The sequence below is a fragment of the Chanodichthys erythropterus genome, chromosome 19 (assembly GCF_024489055.1).
Source record: "Chanodichthys erythropterus isolate Z2021 chromosome 19, ASM2448905v1, whole genome shotgun sequence".
Classification (NCBI taxonomy): domain Eukaryota; kingdom Metazoa; phylum Chordata; class Actinopteri; order Cypriniformes; family Xenocyprididae; genus Chanodichthys; species Chanodichthys erythropterus.
The window spans coordinates 35860998-35888545 of record NC_090239.1 but is presented as its reverse complement, the minus strand read 5'-3'; the positions used below and the strand labels follow the sequence as shown (position 1 = coordinate 35888545).

General features: G+C 45.7%; 1 protein-coding gene across 1 annotated transcript in view; it reads left to right on the top strand.

Annotated features, from left to right (window-relative positions):
• plxdc1 (plexin domain containing 1) overlaps positions 1-27548 on the top strand; it is a 285375-nt gene that overhangs the window by 162667 nt on the left and 95160 nt on the right. Inside the window, exons 5-7 of the mRNA XM_067369103.1 lie at positions 1729-1824; positions 2489-2570; positions 2672-2732. Of these exons, the coding sequence (XP_067225204.1) occupies positions 1729-1824; positions 2489-2570; positions 2672-2732 (239 nt within the window). The remainder of the gene's footprint in view (positions 1-1728; positions 1825-2488; positions 2571-2671; positions 2733-27548) is intronic.

Genomic DNA, 27548 nt, shown 5'->3' with positions numbered 1-27548 from the left:
TCTGGGCGATCAGCGAAGGCGTGACGTTGCTCTGGGCGATCAGCGAAGGCGTGACGTTGCTCTGGGCGATCAGCGAAGGCGTGACGTTACTCTGGGCGATCAGCGAAGGCGTGACGTTGCTCTGGGCGATCAGTGAAGGCGTGACGTTGCTCTGGGCGATCAGCGGAGACGTGACGTGGCTCATGAAGATCAACTATGTTTTGACTTGGTGTTGTTGTGATGGTAGCCACCATTTTGTGAGTGTCCATTGGTGTGGCAGCCATTACATAATTCACCGTGCTGTCGCATTTCTCTGCGACACCCACAGTAAATGGAGAGCCCACAGTTAATAACGCATAATCCATAAAACCGCTGAGTGATAAACGTGGTCCTTCTTGTCGTAGTTTATTTTGGAGTGGCTGGTTAACGCCATCACAAAAAAAGTCTATCAAGACACAGTCAGGCAAATCTGAATAGTAAGCAATATCCAGAAACTTCTGAATATGGTCCTCCAGGGTACAGTTACCTTGACGAAGTCGGATGAGACGTATTGCGGGGTCCATGTTGAGACTGGAAACGCTCACAGAAGCTGCTGGATCTGGGTATGGCGAAGTCTTCTGTAACGAAGGCAGGACTCAGAGTAAGATCCAACTGCAGCGTTTTATTAGAAGTGAGCGTGGTCGTTCAGGCAGGGTCAAACAGGAACAAACAGGAGCAATAAGGAATAGGCAGAGTCGTAGTCAGGGTACAGGCAAGGATCGAGGCAGGCAGCAATGGGTCGTAAAACAGGAATCAGGCAAGATCAATCACAGACAGGCAAACAGGATACAAGGAAACGCTCAGAAATGTAACACAAGTGAAAACAAGACTTTGCGATCAGGTGATGATTGTGTGAGTCTTTTATAGTCCAGGTAATGCATGGCAGCTGGGTGTGGTGATTAGTGTAGTGATTGGTGGAGTGAGTGCAGGTGATTGGCAGAGAGGATTATGGGGAATGTAGTCCAGGAAGTGACAGGAACTGACGGTGATCGTGACAGTATTATTGGCTTTGTTATTACATCGGTTAAGCGTCATTTGCCATCAACTGAGAGGTTTGAATTTCCGGTTAGTAAAAAAACATTAAGTGTTCCATTTGGGACTATACTAAATTCATACACTAGACGGTTGAGTGCATAGTGTACAAGTGCATAGTGTATAGTGCGTCATTTGGGATGCAACTAATGATTTTTTTTCCCCCACACATTTAAAAATGATGTGTGTATGACAGTGAGAGAGCTCATATTGTGGTTCACAAAATAAACTATGTTTATTCTTTTGTTATTTTGATGTGACCGTTTCTTCATTAGAAACTTATTTTTGTCACTTACTCAGACATGGAATGCAGATGCCTGCACATACGGCTCTGCAGATGCGACCCAAAATCAGACTTCAAAAATGACCCTCAACTCTTCAAATATGAGTTCAAAATCCAAAAGTTCAAAATCCATCTTCAATTTGATCACCCAGAAAATACCCAAGGCCCAAAGGCCAACATCATTATTCCAAATATAAGGTCATAGCCATAACGAATCCACGGAGGATAACACAATGTCAAAGGTCAACGTGACATAGGGGGGCTCAATGTGTGTTGCGTGGCAGGTCAAAGGTCACCATCAATCATTTTGTCATATGGTACATCATAATGACTACTTATGGTACATTTACACTGTTATCATGTTGACCAATACTTTATTGGTGTATCATCAACAGATGCTAAACGACAGAGTATTTATGAATATCACCGGGTTGAGATTGACACAACAAAGATTGTCAATAACTCTGCATTTGAGTTCAGTCCTTTACCAAGTGAGTAAACCAATCACTGCTTGCCCATTTGTCCTCTGCAACAGTCACAATTGCACAGACACAACCGACTGTGTTTATGTGAACTATGTGTGTTTTTTTTACAACCTTGTGAGTATTTCACAGTTTACATACAATAAAATGTGAAAGAGAAGTTGGTATAATAATATTGAGACATGCCATCTGACAGCCAGCTTTCTGTGCGTGCTTCAAATGAGCACACTAAGAAAAAGATAAATTAGAAATTTAAACTGATATAGCTTTAAAACGCATGCAGATAATAAACTTTTATGATGAAGAAGAACTGCAATGTCCCTGAGTGTGATTGTGATGCATGCAGGAGCTGTGAATGAAGGAAGCTCTATTCTGGATAGGAGGCGGAAGCAGCATCTCATTTGCATTTAAAGACGCGCACGAAAATAGCATTTTCTTGCTAGCATTCAAAAATGGGTATTTACAACATGGTAAAATAAATGATGTGTGAGGTATTTTAAGCTGAAACTTCACAGACACATTCTGGGGACACCTGAGATTTAAATCACACCTTGTAAAAAGGGGCATAATAGGTCCCCTTTCAAACATAATGAATTTGATTACAAATAGATGAAAATTTGTGCTCTGACATTAGACGTTATATCCTGTTTTATGTTGGCATATCTGTCTCTAGCCTGCCTCCAGCACACTTCATGCGAACAATGTCTCCAGTCCAACCTAACATCAGGCTGTGGGTGGTGCAATATTCTAAAAAGGTATTAGCATTAGATAGTGTCTGATGTGTTTTACTTCATTAATTCAAGCAAGGCATGTGTCTTCTCCTGACAGCTGAATGTATGTGTTTATAATCTCTCAGATGTTCAGATGGAATAGACCGATACAGGCAAGAATGGCTGGACTACAGTTGCTCTGAGGAGGTATGGACAAGTTACCAAATATGTATTGCCGTAAAACAAAGATTTAGTCATTTTAGTCTTTCCACAGGGGTAGAAACATAATTTGGATGTTGTGCTAGTTCAAGATAGTGAAAATTTAATTTAAATGGATTTTCTGTCATTATTTACTGTTAAAAAAAAAAAAAGAAAAAAAAAAGTGGTTACTTGAAGATCTTCTCACTTGATGTGAATTGGTTGTTAATATACTCACTATAGAGCATCCGGTTATAGACGGGAATAACATTGTCACCACAACTCAGTACACTTAACAAATTCTTCTTTGTGTGTGTGGTTTTCTGTAAGATAAAAATATAATACAAAATACATTAGTACAAAATAACAATGACTGTAGCAAATTAGCTCAAAGGGGAAATATTAATTATTCATAACTTATTATGATTTATTAATTATGATAAATTATGGATATTTGAATCAGTTTAATCAGATTAACTTGATGTGCTCTGGCTTTTAAGATCCGGGAGAAGTCATACCCCTGAGGGTTGACCTAACCAATGAGATGGGTAGGATTTCCGAGAGGCAAAATTCTTCCTGTGGGAGCTTTTACGACTGAGCATGATTACTGGGCCATGTGGATTTGTGTCCATTTATACTCCAATTAATGCAACAAACACACACTGCACCTGATGAGGAAGTCACATACATAAAAATATAAGTTAGCATTTTAGCATGAAATTAGCATTAATTTGATATGAGACATGAGTGACATGGGAATCAGTTTGGGGAAGCCACTAATGCAATGGTCTCAAACTCAGCTCCAACCCTAATTAAACATACTGTACCTGATCCAACTAATCAAGGTCTTCAGGATTTCTAGAATCTTTCCAGGCAGGTGAGCTGGAGCTGGTTGGAGCTAAACTCTGCAGGACAGTGGCCCTCCAGAAGATGAGTTTGAGATCACTCCACTAAGGTCAAACTCTTCACATCTTCCCCCTGACACACATGATTGGCTCATACTATGTATGCTGTAACATCTTGCCATAGTAAACCCGGATACTGCGACTCGAAGGACCATGTAAAAATGAGTGGCTACTTGTAGCTCTTCTCCCTTGATGTGAATTTGATAACAGACCCTTCCCATCTGGTTAGAGTTGGGAATAACCCATTTATTGTCACCATAACTCAGTACACTGGGGAAAATCTGCCAACAGGTGTGCCCACAGAGTGTTACATATGGTACACTTTAGAATAGGGTCCAATTCTCACTACTAAATATGACTTTTGCCTCAATAAACCCTTAATTACTCTTATTAATAGTTAGTTAGTTGTTAAGTTTAGGTGTTGGTTTGGATTAAGGGATGCAGAAGGAAAAAAAATCCTGCCTCCTGGACTGTTTGATGAAAAGGACCCGTATGTAAGAAGAAGTTGGAGGCAGGTACAGTACCTCTCAGTCCTCTTTTGGAAGAGGTGGATAAAAGAGTACTTGCCTCTGCTACAAGAGAGACAAAAATGTATCAGAGAAAAATTAAATTTACAACCAGGTGATGTTGTTCTTGTTGCAGACACTGCAGCCCCTCGCAATTCGTGGATGCTTGGATGTTCTAGAAACTTTCCCAGATCAGAAAGGTTTAGTTAGGTCTGCAAAAATCCAAACAAAATTAAGTGTCATAACAAGGCCAGTAACAAAACTTTGTCTTTTAATAGAAATGTAAAAAAAAAAAAAAATGAATGGGTTTGAAGAAATTCCTAAATGCATAAAATAGAACCATGTATTGATTTATTTTATTTGGTTATTGTCAAATAAAATAAATTATTTAATCAGATATGTGGTCATTTAATAAGATATGTCACCCTGGACCAGAGGTGGGTAGTAACGAAGTATATTTACTTCGTTACATTTACTAGTATTTTTTTTTTTTTTTTTAAATGTACTTTTTAGAGTAGATTTAGCCTACTTTTACTTTGCTACGCTGGGCAACGTTCCTCTCTTTACTTTATTTTAATGCAATACTGTACATGTTAAGAAATGCGTATTTTATGCAAAGCGCACTTTTTTTTTTTTTTTCATGAACAATGCCCCATTCACAAATTAATTATCTTTTGAGTCGATTCTGTTCAAAGACTTGAATGTAACAAGTTGGCAAAACTTAATTGGTTCGTGAATCAGTTTGAATGATTTGTTCAGTTTCCCTGCACGCACTCGTCTGAAGCGCTTCTCACTCAGAGCGTTGGATGAAGTGGCAGTTGATCTACAGTCAATTAAAAACAAATCTGCTTGTTTGTCAGCAATGAAGATTGTATTAGTTGAACTGTGTATGCTGTCTATGAACAATGCGCCTATCGATTTAATTTGATCTCAATTCATACAGCCAATAGCCTACATTTTACAACCAAACAGATTAAGCTATTATACCACAATAACAACACTACAAAGTATGTAGCATTTCTTTACCATTTTATCTTATATCTATACATTAAATAAGCTACCATCGTTCAGAGAGCATGCAATGAACACCTGCCGTCCCAAGGTAATTACTTAATGCGCAGTGGTGGCGCCAGTGACCTGTTTGTCTTGAAAATTAACGCCTCTGCATAAACACAGCTAACCAGTTTGCACGCGCTTGCAGGAATATACATTTGATTACATTTTGGAGAACAGACAGAAGAAGATCCGTCAACATGCATTTGAGCATTGTTTGTGTTCTGGGGCCGTATTCACAAAACATTTTATCTTTCCGCTAAGAGTTCTCCTAAATAGCAGTAAAAGTTCTGTCACGGGAAATGAAGACTGGATGCAATAGCAAGTAAATCACTTTAATAGAGCTTCACGCCAAGATAAGTCAGATAAAGACACAAACACAGTCACAACACAGACAGCAGGAGAGATGGTAACACAGGGACTTTGATGGGTGATGGTGTCCGTAGTGAGTGGTGCTCCGTGGTGAGAATCCGTGGGTTGAGTTGAGATGAGCCAAGTAATATCCAGAGCGAGTGTCCAAGGGAACAGACAGGAAACAGCGACGAGAACTCCAACTCCAGGAAACAAGAAACACGGTAACATGAGACAAACACCAGGACTCCAAACAACGATCTGACAAACATGAGACGAAAGACAAGGCATTAAATAGACAAGATCTGATAAGCCACAGCTGCCGCTGATAAGTAATCAGCGGTGACGCCCAAACAGAACAATCAGGTGACACACCCCACAACCCTCACACAGACAACAGAATGACACAGTGGATCTGCGAACCGTGACAGTACCTCTCGGCGTTCCCACCACTCCTTACCTGTCGATTGTAATCATCAAGGGAGTGATCCAGAATGTTCCTAGCAGGTACCCAACTTCTCTCCTCCGGACCGTAACCTTCCCAGTCCACCAAGTACTGGAATCCGCGTCCCCTCCGCCTCGAGTCCAGAATACGATTAACCGAATAAGTTGGTTCCCCGTCTACGAGACGCGGCGGTGGAGGAACCGGAGCAGGCGGATTAAGCGGTGAATGAAAAACTGGTTTGATTTTGGACACATGGAAGGCGGGATGAATCCTCCTGTACGCCGGAGGCAATTTGAGGCGGACTGCCACTGGACTAATGATCTTAGTGACAGTAAACAGGCAAATAAATTTGGGAGCAAGCTTATTAGCAACGGAGCAGAGCGGAATGTTCTTAGTAGAAAGCCACACTTTTTGACCAACGACGTATACGGGTGGCTTTGACCGGTGGCGATCGGTCTTAGCCTTGGTGCGCGCCCTCACTTGCAACAGAGTCTCGCAGACTCTGTTCCAAGTGCGATGGCACCTCTGGACAAAGGCGTGGGCAGAGGGGACCGCAACTTCGGACTCCAGACTGGGAAACACAGGTGGCTGTTAACCTAGGCTACATTCAAACAGAGAAAGGCCCGTAGAAGACACTGGTAACGAGTTGTGAGCGTACTCAATCATAGAGAGTTGTTGGCTCCAGGAGGAAGGATTCTTGGACGCCAAACATCGCAACATTTGCTCTAAATCCTGGTTGGCTCTCTCGGTCTGACCATTGGTCTGGGGATGGAACCCAGAGGAAAGACTAACCGTCACCCCCAGTAACTTACAAAACTCTTGCCAGAATTTGGACACAAATTGGGGACCCCTGTCAGAAACCACATCCACCGGGAGGCCATGTAGCCGGAAGACATGATCAATGACAGTAACCGCTGTCTCCTTAGCAGAGGGTAATTTGGCCAAGGGTATAAAATGGGTCGACTTCGAGAACCGGTCCACAACGGTCAAAACAACCGTATACCCTTGGGAGGGTGGGAGGGTGGGAGGGCGGTCACAAAATCTAGTGCGATATGGGACCAGGGTCTCGAAGGGACAGACAGCGGTTGGAGTAACTCATCTGGAGGGCGGTTGGAAGTCTTACCAGTAGCACAGACCGAGCAAGCCAAAACAAAATCGCGAATGTCGCGAGCCATACCTGGCCACCAGAATCATTGCTTGACCAAAAATCTGGTTCGATTAACCCCTGGATGGCAAGCCACGTTAGAACAATGACCCCACTTGATGACGCAGGACCTTAACTCATCCGGCACAAACAAACGGTTCGGTGGGCATGCGGGCGGAGGCGTTACCCCTTCTAAGGCCACCAGGACCTTCGATTCGATCTCCCATGTAAGAGTGGAGACCACTAATGTCTCGGGAAGAATACACTCGGGAGTAGACGGGCGTTCGAAGGGATCAAAAATGTGAGAAAGAGAATCAGGCTTGATGTTTTTGGAGCCCGGGCGGTACGAAAGGGTAAAATCAAAACGAGCGAAGAAAAGTGCCCACCGAGCCTGCCTGAAATTGAGTTTCTTAGCCGATCGTATATACTCTAAATTCTTATGATCAGTCCAAACGATAAAGGGTACCCCTGAACCCTCTAACCAGTGACGCCACTCTTCCAACGCTAATTTGACTGCCAACAACTCTCTGTTACCAATATCATAATTGCGTTCGGCGGGAGACAAACGATGAGAATAATACACGCAAGGGTGCATCTTGTTATCTGAGGGAGAATGCTGGGATAGAACTGCACCTACCCCCACCTCTGACGCGTCGACCTCCACCACGAACTGACGCGATGGATCAGGGGCTATCAGAATGGGGGCCGAAACGAAGCGGCCCTTCAGTTTGGCAAATGCAGCCTCGGCTGCATCTGACCACCTGAAGGTCGTTCTGGAGGAGGTCAAAGCGGTCAGAGGCGCGGCTAGTTGGCTGAAATTGCGAATAAAACGCCGGTAAAAATTGGCGAACCCCAGAAACCGCTGTAGGGCCTTACGGGAATCTGGACTTGGCCAATCCACCACAGCCTTAACCTTGTCAGGATCCATGCGAATTCCCTCAGACGAGACGATGTACCCTAGGAAAGAAAAAGATTGTGCATGAAATTCGCATTTCTCCGCCTTGACAAAAAGCCCATTCTCTAGCAGCCGCTGAAGCACTCGTCTGACATGTTGAACGTTCCTGGAGAGACGATGAAAAAATCAGTATGTCATCCAGGTAGACATATATGAACTGATCAACCATGTCTCTCAACACATCATTAACCAAGTATTCAAAGTGCCCTCTAGGGGTGTTAAAAGCGGTCTTCCACTCATCCCCCTCCCTGATGCGGACCAAATGATATGCGTTTTTTAAGTCCAATTTAGTGAAAACGGACGCTCCTTGCAACCTCTCGAAGGCCGAAGACATCAACGGCAAAGGATAAGTATTCTTTACCGTGATGTTGTTCAGCCCCCGGTAATCAACGCAAGGTCGCAAAGACCCGTCCTTCTTCCCCACAAAAAAGAACCCCGCCCCCGCTGGAGATGAGGAAGGGCGGATGAACTTGGCTGCCAGAGAATCAGAAATATATTTCTCCATGGCCTCCCTCTCGGGAACAGATAAAGAGTACAACTTGATTTAGGCGGAGACTTACCCGGAACTAAGTCTATTGCACAATCGTAGGGACGATGCGGAGGGAGAGAAGCAGCTCGGGACTTACTGAACACATCCTTCAGGTCAAGGTACTCCTTAGGCACGTTAGACAGATCCACCGCCTCATCCTGCAAAACAGAAACAGACACCGTGGGACAAGCAGACAACAGACAAGACTTGTGACACTGGGTGCTCCATTCAGTGATAGTTCCGAGTTGCCAGTCAATGCGAGGGTTGTGTTTGGTGAGCCAGGGGTGTCCAAGAACGACAGGTGCGTGAGGGGTGTCCATGAGGAGGAACTGTGCTTCTTCTGAATGGTTACCGGAAGTGATGAGGGTGATGTAATCCGTGGTGTGGGAGAGACTGGGAAGAGACTGTCCATTGAGTGCGTTGACTAAAATAGAGTGCTCAAGGGATGATGTAGGAATTCCATGTTGTCGTGCAAATGTGATGTCCATGAAACTGCCCTCCGCCCCAGAATCCAAAAGTGCGCTACAGGTGATGTCGTGTGTGGCCCATCTCAGTCTAACCGTGAGGAGGGTCGATGGCGAGGACTTCTCGGTGGAGATCCCGCCCGATAGTAGCCTCGAGTTTACTATCGGGCTTGGTCTTTTACCGGGCAGTTCCTGATGATATGCCCCGATGTCCCGCAGTATAAGCAAAGACCAAGGGACCTCCGCCGCTCCCGCTCCTCCCGAGAAAGCCGAGCTCTCCCTACCTGCATGGGCTCAGGATCGGGTGCTAGGCTAACCGCATCCACCGGGCTGACAGGAAGACCGCTGTGCCTCTCTCCGGACTCCACTAGTGACTCCACTCGTCGGAGGAGAGAATCAACTCGAAGCGCCAGCTCATATAGCCCGTTGAATGTCTCTGGAAGGTCCAACGTGTATATTTCCCGGTGGATACGATCAGCCAGCCCATGCAGGAACACGTCCCACTGCGCCTCCTCGTTCCACTGGCACTCCGCCGCAAAGGTGTGGAACTCGATGGCATAGTCAGCGACCGTGTTGTTGCCCTGCTTGAGAGCGGTGAATTTGCGGGCGGCCTCTTTCCCCGCAACCGCACAGTCGAACACCCTCCTCATCTCACCGGCAAGTGCCATGAACGAGGAGCAGCACGGGTCCTGGTTTTCCCAAACCGCCATTCCCCATAGCACCGCCTTCCCGGTGAGTAGGGTCAGAACAAACGCCACCTTGGATTCTTCCCTTTCAAAGGTGCGTGGCTGAAGGGTGAAATGGAGAGAACATTTGTTTAAAAACGCTTAGCTTAGAGTTTTCTCTTAAAACATATTCACAAAGCTGCTGAGACAAACTTTTAATAAGGAATAGACTGAAGTCTTAAGCTAAGAGTAAGGGTGGGGTTGACCTCGTTGCTATGGAGTATACACACAGTGATTGGCTGATGGGGGAGGAGTCAGCCATTTAATCATAGAAATATTGTAGAATGAGGTGACATGTTTCCATATTAAAATAAAGGTTTTAAAATGCAAATGTTGCCCTATTCAAATAAATGTTTTTTAATAAAAAATGTTGCCATAGTCAAAATAAAATACCTATCTATCCCTCCGCCACCCCGTTCCTCACTCTCGGCTGGGGATACGGGGAAAACTTTGGGTTTAGGCTAATTTCCAAGCTCGGCGCCCTCGATCCCTTTGGACAGTACACCAAATACACTGTAAAAAAATATTGTGATTTTAACAGTAAAAGACTGTAAAAATGCTGCAGTGAAAAACTCTAATGGTACATTTAATTTTTGGAAGTGAAAAATAACAATTCATTGTAAAATTTACAGTGAAAAACCGTAAATTGACATTCCACAATTCCCTGCGTGACACTTCACATTTGATATATTTTCGTTGAAATAACTGTTTCTTAGTTTTTTCTCATTTTTTTCTAATCAGTTATGTACATTAGGGTTTTATGTTACATCTAATGTTGCTAAATTAATGTTTATTGCATTTTTAAAATTTCATGCATGTTACCATGATGGTGTTTAGTGTGTGTGTGAATGACACTGTGTGCACCTTCTATATATTAGTATTGTCCTCATCAGCTTGTGGAAAAGCTGCTTGTGATGAACTTTGATTCATCATGTGACTCTTATCACCACTGTGTTTGGTGACTGTCAGTGTATTATAAAGGTACAAAACAGATATTAGTACTTCATTAGGTTGGTAAATTAACAATATATCAATTAATGAAATACGTTATTTTACTGTTTATTTAACAGTTTTTTTTTTTTTTTTACGTTGCTACTGTATTTTTTACGGTAAAGTTCTGGCAACCACAGCTGCCGTTTTTGCTAAGTTTCCAGTTTTACTGCTACCTACAACACTACATATAGGCTACTGTGTTATCAGTCTAGTATCAGCGAGTCTTACCTCTAGGCGAATACGCTTAGTACCAGATGCCCAGGCTGTTTGTCCTCTGGGAAAGTGAATATCGATGGTATCGCGGTGTCCTTCCGAATGGTTCTCTTCATTGCAAGGATGTTTGGTTCGTAGTCCTCGTGCTTGAAATGGAGACTACATATTCTGCGTTTTTTTTAGGTTTTCTATAACTGTGGCATCTCCAAACTTCGGGTGTTTGATGGCCCACAGCCACTGTTTACATCGCTCCAAATCTTTAACTTAATCGGAAAATGATGGAAACTTGTCCTTTCCTGGTTTTGGGTGTACATCCAGGTCCAAAGCAATTTAGCACCATTTCGCTGTAAATGTATGAACTAACTCACGATTTATTGAATTAATATGTAACAAAGCAAGCCTAGTTGTTTGAATTTTCCTGGTAATGCCGCCTGTAACCGATAGGCGTGGTTTGGGCATGGCCTCGCAAGGGCAGCAAAACAAGTGCATTCTGGGAGTTGTTGTCTTTCATCCACATTAGTCAAAAATAGATTTTCTGCCTTTTCTCAGTCTAGAAAGCTCCAAATTCAAAAATTATTTCACATTTCTACTACATAAATGACCAATTTTAAATACACATTCATCTTTCCAGGGGTGAAGTACCCCTTTAAGCTCCACACTCACACACACTCACTGTCCGGTCTCGTTTGCACTACAGCCATTTGTATGCTTACCTCAAGGACTCCAAACGCTATACTTACCTGCCTCCATCGTGTCCATCGTCTCCAACGTTCCTCGTGTTCCTACCTGTCTGTGTGTGTGAGTGTTCCAATCATCCGTCTCCAGCATCTCCTTCCATCGTCATCTGCAACACATCAAAAAGGACAGTATTACCTCTCATTCTTCTCCAAGACCATCATACTCACCATTCACTTACCTGTTGCTCTGCTGTTTATCTCAATAAAACATATGTACTGCTTTTATCTCTGCCTCCGGTGTCTCTGTTGTAACAGAAGACCAGACCATACCAGCTATACATCAGCATGAGCCTCACCGATCCATTCCAAGAGCTCGTGGACGCTTTGCGCCGAGCACTCACCCCACAAACACCGTCACCATCCACCGCTGCTGCTTCCGCATCCACTGTCTCCGCTCCTTCTCCTGTGTTTACCGCCAGTCCCATGGCCAAACCGGCGCCCTACTCAGGATCGGCAGAGGATTGCAGCGGATTCCTCCTTCAATGTGAGTTGGTCATGGAGATGCAGCCGCACCTCTACCCCACCGACACGGCTAAAATCGCATTCATAATCTCCCAACTGCAAGGTAAGGCCCATCAATGGGCGGATTCCCTCTGGACTCAAAAAGGCTCAGTTGTAAAATCTTACTCTGCATTCGTCTCTCACTTCCGGGAGGTCTTCGGAAAGCCGTTGGCTGATTCTTCAACTGGTGAGAAACTGTATAATCTGAAACAGGGAAATAAGACCGTTAACGATTATGCCTTGCAGTTCAGAACGCTAGCCGCCACCAGCGGATGGAATGAACAAGCCCTCATCACCATCTTCCGTCAGGGATTGGAGCCTAATATGCGGTTGCATCTCGCTGCATACAAGGACTCCCTAGGACTCGAACGCTTCATCCAACTTGCCATCCGCGTGGGTTCTCGTATGCAGTCGTGTCTCCTTGAGCACCAGGGCCAGCCACTCTACAGCACCCTCCTCCGTCGGTCCAAACCCGTCAGCTCTCCAGAACCAGCAAGTGAACCAATGCAAGTGGACAATTCCCGTCTGACATCTGCTGAAAGACAGAGAAGGCTGAGCCTTAATCTGTGCTTATACTGTGGATCTCTGGGGCATGTAATCTCCACATGCCCAACTTGTCCTCCTCGGCCCGTGGTGAGTGCCATCATCCCCTCCATTCAAAAGATGAAACCACTCACTACTATTGTAAACCTTACTGCTGCTAATACCTCTGTTCCAGTGGTGGAGCTCCTCGATTCAGGGCCAGCAGGAAATTTCATCTCCGGCGCCCTTTGTCGACACCTCAAGCTCAAGACCTCACCTTCTCCGATTAACTACCAGGTCCACTCTATCATGGGCAAACCCCTGAGCCTTCAACTAAACCTGGGTATACTTCACACGGAGAACATCCATCTGCTGGTTCTGGAGGATTCCACCGCTTACGTGGTTCTAGGGCGCCCATGGTTAGAACTACACAGCCCCACCATGTCATGCACGGCGAAGTCCTGAAGTGGGGCGACCACTGTTTCTCCAACTGCTTTCCAGTACTTCCTGTTCCAAGATCTCCTCCCTCCAAGAATATCTCCATTTATGTCACTTCCATTGAAAGTCCTGTTGAAAAGCGTTCTGTGGATATTCCCTCCGACTACGCCCACTTCAGTGACGTCTTCTGCCCGCAACGCGCCTCCAAGCTACCTCCTCACCGGCCATGGGACTGTGCCATCGATCTGTTACCGGGTGAGCCAGTGCCTAAGGAAAGCATCTACCCCTTGTCAGTACCGGAGGAGAAGGCCATGGAGGAATACATCAAAGAGGCCCTTAACCAAGGATACATCCGCCCGTCTACTTCCCCTGCTGCTTCAAGCTTTTTCTTTGTGGCAAAGAAGGACGGAGACTTGCGGCCCTGCATAGACTATAGCTCACTGAACAAAATAACTGTCAAGTTCTGGTATCCACTTCCCCTCGTCCCAGTGGCCTTGCAACATCTCCGTGGTGCCACTGTGTTCACCAAGCTGGACTTCCGCAGTGTGTATAACCTCATCCGGATACGCGAGGGGGACGAGTGGAAGACCGCCTTCGTCACGCCCACCGGCCATTATGAATACCTTTTAATGCCGTATGGCTTGGTCAACGCCCCCTCCGTATTCTAGGATTTCATCCACGAGGTGCTCCGGGAGTTTCTCCATAAGTTAATTCTGGTGTATATAGACGACATCCTCATCTACTCCCGGAGCTTGGCCGAACATCGCCACCACGTTGCGGAGGTCCTCCAACGCTTACGGCAATTCCATCAGTTTCTCAAAGCTGAGAAGTGCTCTTTCCATCAGCCCTCAGTCCACTTCCTGGGATATGTGATTGATCACAGCGGCATCCGGATGGATGAGGGGAAAGTCTCAGCTATCCAAAACTGGCCAACTCCAACCACCATAAAAGAACTCCAGCGCTTCCTCGGATTCTCCAATTTCTATCGCCGCTTCATTAAAAACTACAGCACCATTGTCCGCCCACTCACCAATCTGTTACGTAAGCAGTCCAAGTCTCTGTCCTGGACCAACGCCTTTGAGACCCTCAAGAAAGCCTTCACCACTGCTCCCCTCCTCGTCCACCCCAATCCAGACCTGCCATTCGTCATGGAGGTGGACGCCTCCACCACCGGAGTGGGAGCGGTCCTATCGCAGCAGCAGGGGACACCAAGTAGACTCCACCCATGTGCCTTCTTCTCCCGCAAGCTCAACCCGGCAGAGGTCAACTATGACATCGGTGACCGTGAGCTCCTGGCAGTCAAGCTTGCCCTGGAAGAATGGAGGCATTGGTTGGAGGGCGCCAATAATCCTTTCCAAGTTCTCACAGATCATAAAAACCTTGAGTATTTGAAAGCTGCTAAAAGACTCAACCCTCGCCAACCTCGCTGGGCCATGTTCTTTTCACGATTCAATTTCTCCATATCCTATCGTCCAGGTTCCAAGAATATTAAGGCGGATGGCTTGTCCCGTCTCCACGCTCCAGAGGAAAGAAGTGAAACTCCAGAAACTATCCTGCCTGAGTCTATCTTCATGAGCCCCATCCAGTGGTCGGAAGAGACCTTACCCTCCTCCTATGCTTCCTCACGTACTCCGCCGGGTTGCCCCCAGGGCTTGAAGTACATTACACGACGCACTCCACTACTGCACTCCGTTCACTCTTCACTTGGCACTGGTCACCCGGGGGTCAATGAGACCCTCTCGCTGCTTAAACAGCGCTTCTGGTGGCCCAACATGTCCAACGATGTCAGGAGGTACGTGCAGGGCTGCAGGGAGTGTGCCATCTCCAAGAGCCCACACCATCTTCCCACCGGCAAGCTCTATCCTCTGCCCGTTCCTGAGGGACCCTGGTCACACCTGGGGGTGGATTTCGTCACGAATCTCCCTGAGTCTAATGGTCACACTTGCATCCTGTTAGTTGTAGACCGCTTCTCCAAAGCCTGCCTTTTGATCCCCCTGGAAGGTCTACCTACAGCCATGACTACTGCAGAATTAATGTTAAACCATGTCTTTCATCATTATGGGATCCCCGAAGAAATAGTCTCTGACAGAGGGCCCCAATTTATCTCCCGTGTCTGGAAGGCATTCTTCTCCCTCCTGGGTGTGACCGTCAGCCTGTCGTCCGGTTACCATCCTCAGTCGAACGGGCAGACGGAACGGAAGATCCAGGAGATCGGTCACTTCCTGCGTACCTTCTGTCACGACCACCAGGACTCCTGGAACCAGTACCTGGGTTGGGCCGAGTACGCACAAACTCCCTCCGACAAGCCACAACTGGACTAACACCCTTCCAGTGCGTACTCGGCTACCAACCCCCACTGTTCCTCTGGGACGGGGAACCCTTCAACGTTGCGGCAGTCGACTACTGGTTCCGGGAGAGCGAGAGGGTATGGGATTCAGCTCACCACCAGCTGCAGAGAGCCCTGCGCAGACGCACAATGACAGCCGACCTTTGGCGCTCCAACACTCCTACCTACCAACCGGGGCAGAAGGTCTGGCTGTCCACCAGAGACATCAGGATGCATCTGCCCTGCAAGAAGCTGAGTCCCCGCTTCATTGGCCCGTTCACCATCCTTCGACAGATCAACCCCTTCACATATCACCTTCAACTCCCTGCACAATACAAGAGAATTCATCCTACCTTTCACGTCTCACTGTTAAAGCCTCACCACCCTTCTGTTCTTCCCTCCACAGAACCTGACGTGGCAGCCGTCGAGCCCCCCCTTCCACTCATCCTGGACGATGGTACTGCCTATGAGGTTCGTGAAATCCTGGACTCCCGGCGCCGTGGTGGTCAACTGGAATACCTGGTAGACTGGGAAGGCTATGGCCCCGAGGAACGCTCATGGGTCTCCAAGAATGATATCCTTGATCCTAATCTGTTACAGACTTTCCACACCAACCATCCGGACAGACCTGCCCCACGCCCTAGAGGACGACCACCACAAAGTCGGGGTCCTCGGCCCTCAGGAGCGGGCCGTGGGAGGGGGGGTACTGTCACAGATACGTCAGGTTCCACCTCACTCCCTTACCCACGCACTCAATCACCAGCCTACTAATCACCGCCACCTGAAGATCATCAACACCATCATCACCACCACTATCCAGTCTCGTTTGCACTACAGCCATTTGTATGCTTACCTCAAGGACTCCAAACGCTATACTTGCCTGCCTCCATCGCCTCCATTGTCTCCAACGTTCCTCGTGTTCCTACCTGTTTGTGTGTGTGAGCGTTCCAATCATCCGTCTCCAGCATCTCCTTCCATCGTCATCTGCAACACATCAAAAAGGACAGTATTACCTCTCATTCTTCTCCAAGACCATCATACTCACCATTCACTTACCTGTTGCTCTGCTGTTTACCTCAATAAAACATATGTATTGCTTTTATCTCTGCCTCCGGTGTCTTTGTTGTAACACATACCCTTTTATTCAATACTTTTTGCAACTTCCTTTAACCAAGATAACAGCTCTAATAACAGTCTTCACCTATAATGCCTGGTGAGTTTGGAGAACACCTGACAAGAGATTAGAGACCATTCCTTCATGCAGAATCTCTCCAGATCCTTCAGATTCCCAGCTCCATGTTGGTGCTTCTTCTCTTCAGTTCACTCCACTCATTTTCTTTAGGGTTCAGGTCAGAGGACTGGGATGCCCATGGCAGAAGCTTCATTTTGTACTCAGTGACACCTTTTTGTGTTTTTTTTTTTTTTTTTTTTTGGTGTTTTGGATCATTGTCCTGATGGAAGATTCAACCACGGCCCATTATATCACTTCTAACAGGGACAGTCAGGTTTTGATTTTTTATCTGTTGGTATTTGATAGAATCCATGATGCCATGTATCTGAACAAGATGTCCAGGACCTCCAGCAGAAAAATAAGCCCACAACATTTAAGATACAGCAGTATATTTCATTGTACACATGGGGTACTTTTTACCCCTGTGTGCACCAAACCCATCTTAAGTGTTCTGTCAGGTGAGAGATGCCTCCCTAACAGAGAGCCAAACTCTTCATTCAAGTTTATAAGAGTGATTCTTGCATGCTTGAATAAGAGAAAAATCTGATTGAGTTAGAAAATGGGCAAAATATTAAAAAGAAAGTTAAAAAATGAATAATAAGACTTAGACACACTTCCTGCTGCCAATTGATGGCGGCTTCCTACAATTAACACAGGTGAAGTTTCATCCAAATCAGTTAAAGGGATAGTTCACCCAAAAATGAAAATTTGATGTTTATCTGCTTTCCCCCAGGGCATCCAAGATGTAGGTGACTTTGTTTCTTCAGTAGAACACAAATGATGATTTTTAACTCCAACCGTTGCAGTCTGTCAGTCTTATAATGCACAGACAAATCCAAATTAAACCCTGTGGCTCGTGACAACACATTGATGTCCTAAGAAACAAATTGTAGAACTTTCCAGCAGGTGTCACTATTATTTTGCGTATGTCTATTACGAGTGATAGATGGTATTATGTTCTGGGGTTTTTGAAGAAATAAGTGTGTATATTTACCATCTTATTCTAAATGCGGGCACATTTATGTTATATTTCATATATGTTATAATCTTACTAGGTTAAAAATATGTTTTATTATTGTTCCTAGTCACCAGATTGTGTATCTGTATATGCGTAGTTAGTCAGTGCGCAAGTGCCACCTAGGTTCATTTTTCATTCTGTTGTTGATCAGGACTGGTACGCTTGCCGGTGAGTGTCTGTAAACTTGCATTTCTAGTAATTCAGATTAAGAATTAATATCTCATGATTGTGTAATTTCATTAGTTAATTCTGATGTTTGTTTTTGTGTTTTCATTGCAGGTTTACAACCTAGCAATCTAACTGATTAGTTAACTGACGAGCTAAAATGTCACATATAACTAGCTTTTGGATGATTATTGTGCATATGTGTCAGGGTTCTGCCCTGGCAGCCTTGTCTGTGTTGTCTTTGTTTCATGTCTCTATGTTTGTGTTATTTGTCAGCACATAGCTTTGTCTTTGTTTGTGTTTGCCATGTGCTCCTCTTGTCCTGCCTCCTAGTTTGCTTTCACCACGCTCCCTTGTTTAGTCCTGTCTAGTCCTTGTTTCACTAATTGTGCTCACCTGAACCTTGTGTGCTTTGGTCCCTTTATATTGTGCTTCCTTCCCTCATGTCTTTGCTGGTTTGCTGTGTGTTCACTGTGTGTATTGTGCTTATAGATCCTGTCATTCATATCCTGAGTTTCCTGGCCACTGACTCCTCTGTCCAGTATCCTGAGTTTCCTGGCCACTGACTCCTCTGCCTGGCAGCAAGGACCTTAACAGCAGTCCACTCTCTTGTCAAGCCTCTGGTTCTGTCTTCACCAACTTGGACTGCGTCAGTGGTCGTCAACCCTGCCTGTCGTTGTGTCGTCTGCCCTGCCCTGCTGTTTGACTGGTTCACGCCTATTTCTCCCTGTTGTGCGCTGTCTTTAGTGTTGTTAATAAATCCCTTTATTGCTCATTCTGCGCCTGGGTCCTCACTCCTGCAAAACCCTGACAGAACAAACCAGCCAAGACCGGACCCAGCAATGAGCATCCGTGTAGTTCCCCCCGCGACTGCCCAAGAGAGACTGGCACTCCAACAGGGGTTGGCGTCGCTTCGCCAGCAGGGCTGGGATGTGGTGTCCTTTGCACAGTTCTTTTGGACCATGGCTAAGGGCCTGGAGTACAACGATGGGGCCCTTAAGGATGCTTTTAACCTTTGTTTGGATGACCCCCTACCACAGTGGGAGATGGATCAATTAAAGATTCTGGACTTCTGGAATTTTTCCAAGTATCTCCACCACCGCAAGGACTGGCAGATACTCACACCACCAGAGTCAGCCTGCAGCAGTGACCATACCGCCATCCATCCCTCGTCGAGTCAAGTTCAAGATCCTCCTCTGACTCCCACGTTAAAGCATAGACTGAGAAGGAGGAGGGCAGCAAAAGCTGCTGCATCAGTCTCTGTCTCCATCAAGTCCACTCAAGTCATCCCAGAGTCTGTCCAGTCCACTCAAGTCATCCCAGAGTCTGTCCAGTCCACTCAAGTCATCCCAGAGTCTGTCCAGTCCACTCAAGTCATCCCAGAGTCTGTCCAGTCCACTCAAGTCATCCCAGAGTCTGTCCAGTCCACTCTAGTCATCCCAGAGTCTGTCCAGTCCACTCTAGTCATCCCAGAGTCTGTCCAGTCCACTCTAGTCATTCCAGAGTCTGTCCAGTCCACTCTAGTCATCCCAGAGTCGGTCCAGTTAATGTCCGGCATTCGAGAGTTGATCAAGAAGGTGGCAGTCACCCCAGAAATGGCCAGTCATGCACTTTTGTGCCCCCGGAAGCATAAGAAAAGGAGGGTGCATGTTGTGCAGTCAAATGCTCTTCCAGAGGTCCTAAGCCTGCTGGTCCAGGAGGGCCAGAGTACAGAGGTCTCTAATCCATTGGCCCAGGAGGGCCCTAGTTGGGTTTCCCAGAGTTCAGTGGTACCAGAGGACCTGATTCTGAAGGTCCCTAGTCCAGTGGTCCTGGAGGACCATAGTCAGGAGAGCTTAAACCCATTGGTCCAGGAGGGCCCAAGTCAAAAGGCCCCCGGCCCAGAGGTCCAGGAGAGTCTGAGTCAAGAGGTTCTTTATCCTATGGTCCAGGAGGACCTGACTCAGTTGGTCCTGTATCCAGTGGTTCCAGAAATATTTAGTCTGGAACCAAACCCTAAGCCACTTACTTCACCAGCTATGCCTTTGTTGAGGGAACCTGAGACTGCACTGCCTGAATCACTCACCAGTCCTGTCTTGTCCAAGGTGTGTATTCAAGTCGGCATGGCTACATCCACAGAAACTGTTGTTGACCTGGCCACAGAGGCCATTCCAGAGCATCTCACCCTGCCTGATATGGCCATGGAGGACCCCTCAGAACAGCTAACCAGTGCTGTAGTGCCCACAGAAACCGACCCTGCCAGTCATGTTACTTCCCAGGAAGCCGCTTTGGACCAGGTCACGGAGGCCATTTCAGGGTGTCTTGATCTGCCCGCAATGGCCACGGAGGCCACCTCTGAGCTTTTCACCAGTCATGACTTGCCCAGTGAGAGAATTCCTGCCAATCATGTCATGCCCATTGATGTTGTTCTTGTTAGTCATGTTATACCCACGGAGGCCATTCCAGAGGCTCCCATTCAGCCTGTCATGGCCATGGAAGCCATCCCTGAGCACGCCAGTGCAGCCCAGGAGGGCGCTCCCGAGTCAGTCCCTGAGCACGCGAGCGCAGCCCAGGAGGGCAGTCCCGAGTCAGTCCCTGAGCACGCCAGTGCAGCCCAGGAGGGCGCTCCCGAGTCCAGTCCTATGTGTGTCCTTGAGGCCCTGGAGGGCATTTCTGCAGATTTAAGTCCAGTGTTTGTCCCTGAAGTCCTGGAGAATGTTTCTAAGTCTGTACCTGTGTCTGTTTCCCAACGACTCATCCTTCCTGCCAATGCAGTCATGGCTCCTGAGTTCATCCCCAAGTCCTTCCCAAATAAAGAATTTATACCGAAGGCTGTGTCTGACTCCCAGGCCATTTTCAAGCCACGACCATTGGAGCAAGCCCATCTTCCCAGGAACACCACCAAGTCTGTTCCCACCCCTCCCATCCCACCCTCAGCATTGCCTGGTCATTATGTGTTTCCCAAGTCAGCTTCTCCATGGTCGGCCCCGAACTATTCCCCTGGACTCTTTCCCTCCCTTCCAGTCCTGCCCCCTGTGTTTCCTGGATGCCCCAGAACTTCGAGTTTTGTTTCCCTCCCGCCTCCCCAGTTGGTACCTCCATGGACCCCTTCACCCAGTGTGGACGCCTGGAGGCGTCCATTGAAGGGGGGGTACTGTCAGGGTTCTGCCCTGGCAGCCTTGTCTGTGTTGTCTTTGTTTCATGTCCCTATGTTTGTGTTATTTGTCAGCACATGGCTTTGTCTTTTTTTGTGTTTGCCATGTGCTCCTCTTGTCCTGCCTCCTAGTTTGCTTTCACCACGCCCCCTTGTTTAGTCCTGTCTAGTCCTTGTTTCACTAATTGTGCTCACCTGAACCTTGTGTGCTTTGGTCCCTTTATATTGTGCTTCCTTCCCTCATGTCTTTGCTGGTTTGCTGTGTGTTCACCGTGTGTATTGTGCTTATAGATCCTATATAGATTCATATCCTGAGTTTCCTGGCCACTGACTCCTCTGTCCAGTATCCTGAGTTTCCTGGCCACTGACTCCTCTGCCTGGCAGCAAGGACCTTAACAGCAGTCCACTCTCTTGTCAAGCCTCTGGTTCTGTCTTCACCAACTTGGACTGCGTCAGTGGTCATCAACCCTGTCTGTCATTGTGTCGTCTGCCCTGCCCTGCTGTTTGACTGGTTCACGCCTATTTCTCCCTGTTGTGCGCTGTCTTTAGTGTTGTTAATAAATCCCTTTATTGCTCATTCTGCGCTTGGGTCCTCACTCCTGCAAAACCCTGACACATATGTACACAATAAAAGCTCAAAAAAGTGTCTCGAGTTGTATCTGCTGTGCTTGTCCTGAAACCCTTCCAGTGGGGAGTTTATTGAGCTATAGAATGTAGCTTAGTAAAAAACTGGACAGTTGTAAACTGGCGTCAGAGCCGTGCTAGAGAATTCAGGGACACAGAGCGGAGGAGAAGCCATCATTGATGACTGACGTCGGGATCGGAGACCCGTATTCTGAGAAGGAAGCGGCCGTTAACAACACCACTGCAACGGAGGAGCCAAAGCCAAGAGCTAACAGGGCCATTAAAGTGCTGAATAACTTCTACAACCGTGAGTAAGACTGTGTGGATAATAATAGCTGCAGGGCTAACAACACAGCTACCAGACGTAACGGCTGAGTTGAATCTTTTGAACCGGATCTTTCTGAAAAAGTCTTTTGAATCAATTCTTCTGAACAATTCTTTTGAACGATTCGTTTCGCTAAAAAGTGATTTTAGTGATTCTGATCACTGGGAAGAGGAAAATGAGAAAGAAATGGCAGATGACAAACCAGATCTAGAGAGTATAAAGCTGAAATGCTCAAATGCGCAACAAGTCTTTACAAAAAGAATAAACTGCCTTGAAGTTAATGCTGGCCGTTTACGTGAAGTTGAGTTGTCAGAAGAGTCAGAATGTCAATAAAGAGTATGTTGATGCACTGAGCCAGACGACAATGAGTCGCGGGACGCTCTGGCAAGGAGAGATGCCAGTGAGCAAAAATTCCTTGAAACTGACAGCAAGATCATGGAAATGCTGTGGTCTAAGTATGCAGATTCAGACATAGACGCTCTTGTAACAGTTCAAGTCAGCCTTTGATCAAGCTGAGGCACTTGGCACAAGTGCCATGGATGCAGCAAATTGTCGAAAGTGGTAAACTGGATAGGACACTCCATGAACTCAGGGAGGCTGTGTACACTTGGAGAGATTATCGGCCACATGGAAGAGACAAATGGATGCTCTTTTTATCATTGAGAGAGGATAAAGAGCAACACTCCAAAGTGTCAAGTTGTAAAGAAGAGTGTAAGAAAGGCAACACTCCTGCGGACCACCGCTATTTCCTTTGCCCTAAAGCATCAACGAAGAAAGATGCTGCTAAGAGGGAAAACAAAGCAGAGGAAAAGAGGGGAACTCGAGGTCCAACAGAGGAGCAAGAAGCTGTGTTCACCGAGTTAGAACCGACTCCCCACCAGTTAGAGGCAGAGCCTGTACTAACAAGGCAACATCGACAGTGTGTTCTGGCAAGAGTCTGATAGAACAGAGTGGCTTGAAAGAACATCCAGTCCTCATGATGCTCGTACCTGTCACGACAAAGAGAGGAGACAGCCTTGGAGCTTTGGTTGATCTCGCTTCTGACACAAATTACATTACACACCAAGCTGCAGAAAGGCTCGGACTGACCGGTGAACCGATCTCCCTTGTCGTGTATGGTATTGGTACAATGAAGGTGAAAGTTCATACAAAAAGGTATCTCGTGATAATAACAGTGTGGATCTTCCGAGGAACCCTGAAACTCCACGAGATGATATGCTATGGGATGGAAGACATCGCCAAAGTGGATCGAGTGGTGAAATCGGAGTGGCTAGAGCAGTTTATCCCTGAAGTGGAGCCAGGAGAACTGGCCTGCCCAAAGAATATCAATCTATTAATCAGCACACGTGAAGGCCAATTAGCTCCACAAAGACTGCAAAGGGTCAGTGATCTGGTGTTGTGGGATGGTCCTCTGGGCAAGATCGTGAGTGGTGTGCATCCAGACCTTTTTGACGAAGTGGAGCTGGCTGCATGGCGGTCAAAGATGCACTTTGCTCATTCAATGAGAATGTTAGCTGTCAAATTTGAAGAACACTTTGTGGGAAGGCCAGGAGGCCGTTTGGATTAAGGAAACAGAGTAGAAGTTCGAACAACGGCAGCGTGCAATAGAGAGGTCCTTGAGTGGCTAAAGTGGGACAGGAAACGTCAATGCGATGGGAAACGTCAGATGGTGTGGTCACTCGGCTGGTAGAATCAAAGGCCAAGTTGACTCCTCTCAACCAGAAAGGTGACACAGTCAAGGCTGATGTATGTGGAGCTGTCTGAAGGGATACGTGTTGAAGCATGGATGATTGGACGTGGAGAAGTGGTATCATTTCATTGACAGTCAGACAGTGCTTGGAGCCATCCAGAGAGAGAGCTATGGATTACAGACATTCTTTGCGAACCGAATCGGGGAGATTCAGAAGGCTGGAGCTGTAAATGACTGGTGGTGGATACCAGGCGAGGTCAACGTCGCTGATCTAGTCACGGGAGGGTGCTCTTCTGAACTGCTGGGTGAGAATTCCCAAGTTTCTGTCTAGTCCAGTCGAGGATTGGCCCATAAAGTCCACCTCAGAAGTGGCAGCTGATGCTAGAGAGGTAGTGAGTAGACTCCAGAAAAAGGCCTTTTCAGCAGTCTTTACCAGAGTTCAAGCCAAGAAATTGTTAAATCCTGGCAGTCCTGGTGGTGAAGGTACAATAGTCACAGATGGAGTTAGCGGGGCTTCATTGTCCTCAGAAAATGGGATGAAATTGACCTTAACACTCTGAGGTCTGAAAACGCGCCGGCGCGTTTTGCAGGTTTTTTTTCACATTGCAGAAAAACAGACTTAAAATACTCCATCATTTTTTGTCATAGAGACATAAGTAATATATCAATTGAAACTATAAAATATCTTCTTTTATTTGTATACACTCAGAGTAAAAACAAAATGTTGTGCTTCTTTGTAAAATAAAGAAAACTAACATGATGCGTGATTTCTCCTCTCCCTCTGAACAAAGTCCAATCTGATAGTTCTCAGAAAATTTACTGTAACTTAGTGAATACTAATCACAGAAAAATTACACTTATGTCTAAAAAAACATTAAGATGTCAGGTTTTAAATCATGTAAGTCAAATCGAAAACAAACCTTCTGTGTTTATGTAATCTGTATGAAAAGAGAGCCATGTCAGAAGTCCGTGATTCAGCTCATTATCCGCTAATGCGGCCATGCCCACGGAGCCAGCGCTATTCAGATGCAAATTCAGAGGCAATACATGCATTCATCATCTCAATCGTGTATTTATTGTCTTGAAAAGTGTTTATCTGGATGTAAAAGTCATGGTTAGGGAGCTCTAGAAGACATGCAGTAAGTTCCTGTTTTCTTTTCTTCTATAGATGAATTTTAGATGAGTTTTTGTTTCTTTAGCGCCCTCCGGCTGCAGTATGAATTGGAAACTCCATTCATGGAATAGCCTCTTCTTCTTTTAGATGAATTTGTGGACTAAAAATGCACAGAGAGCGCCCTCTGACTTCAAGTATAAATTGAAAACACCAGCGCTCATAGTAATGACAATGAATATTAAATAAATATAACTCCTCTGTATAGAAAATTGACATAAGGATATGAGAATCCAAATGTGCATGCTTTTAAACTAAAAGCCTATATTCAGACTCTTTGCATCACAGAAATACATTATATTTTAAAGTATAATATAAAACCATTACTTTATATTGTAATAATATTTTTCTGTATGTTTCATATATCATGATGAGCTTGAGACATCACAGAAGGTTTTTTTCACAGCCTACCTGACTGAAATGCCTCATTAATATGTAAGTCATTTCAGCTCATTACTATTTGATTCTTTTGTCTTCTCAGGTGAGAATGGCCCATTATTCAGTAGTGATTCATGCCTCCATGCATACTGTGTTTCTTGGCAAAAAGTGTCTTACAAAAACTAAATCAATATATTGTTTTATTTGAAAGAGTAGTCAGCATAATTTTTTACATAATTCTGAAGCAAAAACTCTAGTCTACAACCTCCAATACCCTAAAGTATTGTAAACACAGATTTACTATACTTTTTTTGGCCTTATTTCAGTGACTTAAGTTTTTTGTTTTTTCAGTAACCACGCATAAATGTTATTCCTTCAAAAACACAAACATGTACATACATGTTCCTCACATATTATTGTAGCCTAGTTTGTGTTGAATACAGTGTAATGGCACTTTTTCCATTAATATGTTTATGAACAACTGAAAAAAGCACAAATGTCAGGGCATGTCAAAACTTCTCCAAGGCCCCAAAAATCCTCAGACCCCTGAGGGTTAAAAAAATTGAAGTAAACCACTAAAAAAATGGTTTTATTACATCAAAACTTAATTTTATTTAGTTACTTTTCGTGAGGGCAGCTTTACAAATAAAAAGGACACATACAAAGATCTTGTTCACATACCACAGTTGGATGTGGAAAAACCATAGGCACAGCTGATGGTTTAAGTCGTACCTGATCCTCTCTTGGGTATGTAAAATAATCTGGAAAAATGATCGCTGCATACCCTCAATAACTTTAGTACATTAATGGGTGTGTTGATATCCAGCTGAAGAGCAATCAACCATAACTTCAGGCAAGCAGGCTCAGAAGTGGGGAATACGTGGAAAGTCACCACTCCTAAATGAGTTTGCGCGAGAGAACGTAATCTTTTAGTTTTAAGTCGGTTTGAACAATCCGGATAAATGCAAGTAAATAACATTGTTTAGCTGTCGTACCTACAATGTTTGTGCACTGTGTAAACAATGAGTGACGTCTACGTGCGAGAGATCACTTCCGGCGCTTGCGTAAACTACGTCAGAGTGCACACCTCACGCACTGAATGCCATGCACGCACTCAAGGAAGCTGAACATAGTGGTGTATTAGAGGTAAAAAAAAAATGGTTTCTCACACAAACTGAGTGTTTCATGTCTTAGAACATTAATGTGTTGTCACGAGCCGCAGGGTTTAATTTGGATTTATCTGTGCATGTTTTTTGACATGCATTATACAGACTGCAACAGTTGGAGTTAAAACTCATCATTTGTGTTCTACTGAAGAATCAAAGTCACCTATATCTTAGATGCCCTGGGGGTTAGCAGATAAACATCACATTTTCATTTAAACCTCTTAAACTTACGTCACATTTAAATGGCAGGTCATATGTGGCGGCAGCTCAGGCTGGTGCTGCTCTGCACATGATGGCTGTGCTGTAGGCGTACCAGGCTGACCTGCTGAGGGACCAGGGGCAGAGTCTCTCTCCTGAGGTGGTTGTAGAGCTGTGCCACACCACTGATCTCACGCTCCGGGCCACCAAACAGACTGCTGCCGTGATTAGACGATCACTGGCGGCAATGGTGGCCACAGAGTGTTATCTGTGGGTGAACTTGGCTGACATTGGGGTGAAAGAAATAACTTTTCTCCTCGAGGCACCAGTCTCGCCTTCTGAACTTTTCGGGACCTCCATCAAGGCGGTGGTTGGAAAGTTTAGAGAGGCGAGGGTGCACTCTGCTGCTTTTAAAACATGTATACCACGAAGATCTGAGTCCTCACCCAGACAGTTCACTGGCCTGTCCCTGCCTGAGGGCCATATACAGTGCCAGAAGGCGAGTGTTGCCTCTTGTGCGCCTCCTGGAGTAGTTGGCTCAAACGGGCCTCCTCCAGAGCATATGGCGTATGTTTGTACTCCCTTGAGTACACTGCTTGTCGCCGATGTGATAGGTCCCATGCTTAGGTGCTGTTTATACAGTCTATTTTTGCTAATAGACTTGCTATAGGGCAGTGGGCTTAACAAACGCGAGGAATACTCACAGATTTTTTCGAGTGCATGGCTTCCTTCGCGTCTTGAAACATAGGTGCTTTGTAGATCCTAGGATCGAGCAGATACAGTGGGTACGGAAAGTATTCAGACCCCCTTACATTTTTCACTCTTTGTTATATTGCATCCATTTGCTAAAATCATTTAAGTTAATTTATTTTTCTCATTAATGTACACACAGCACCCCATATTGACAGAAAAACACAGA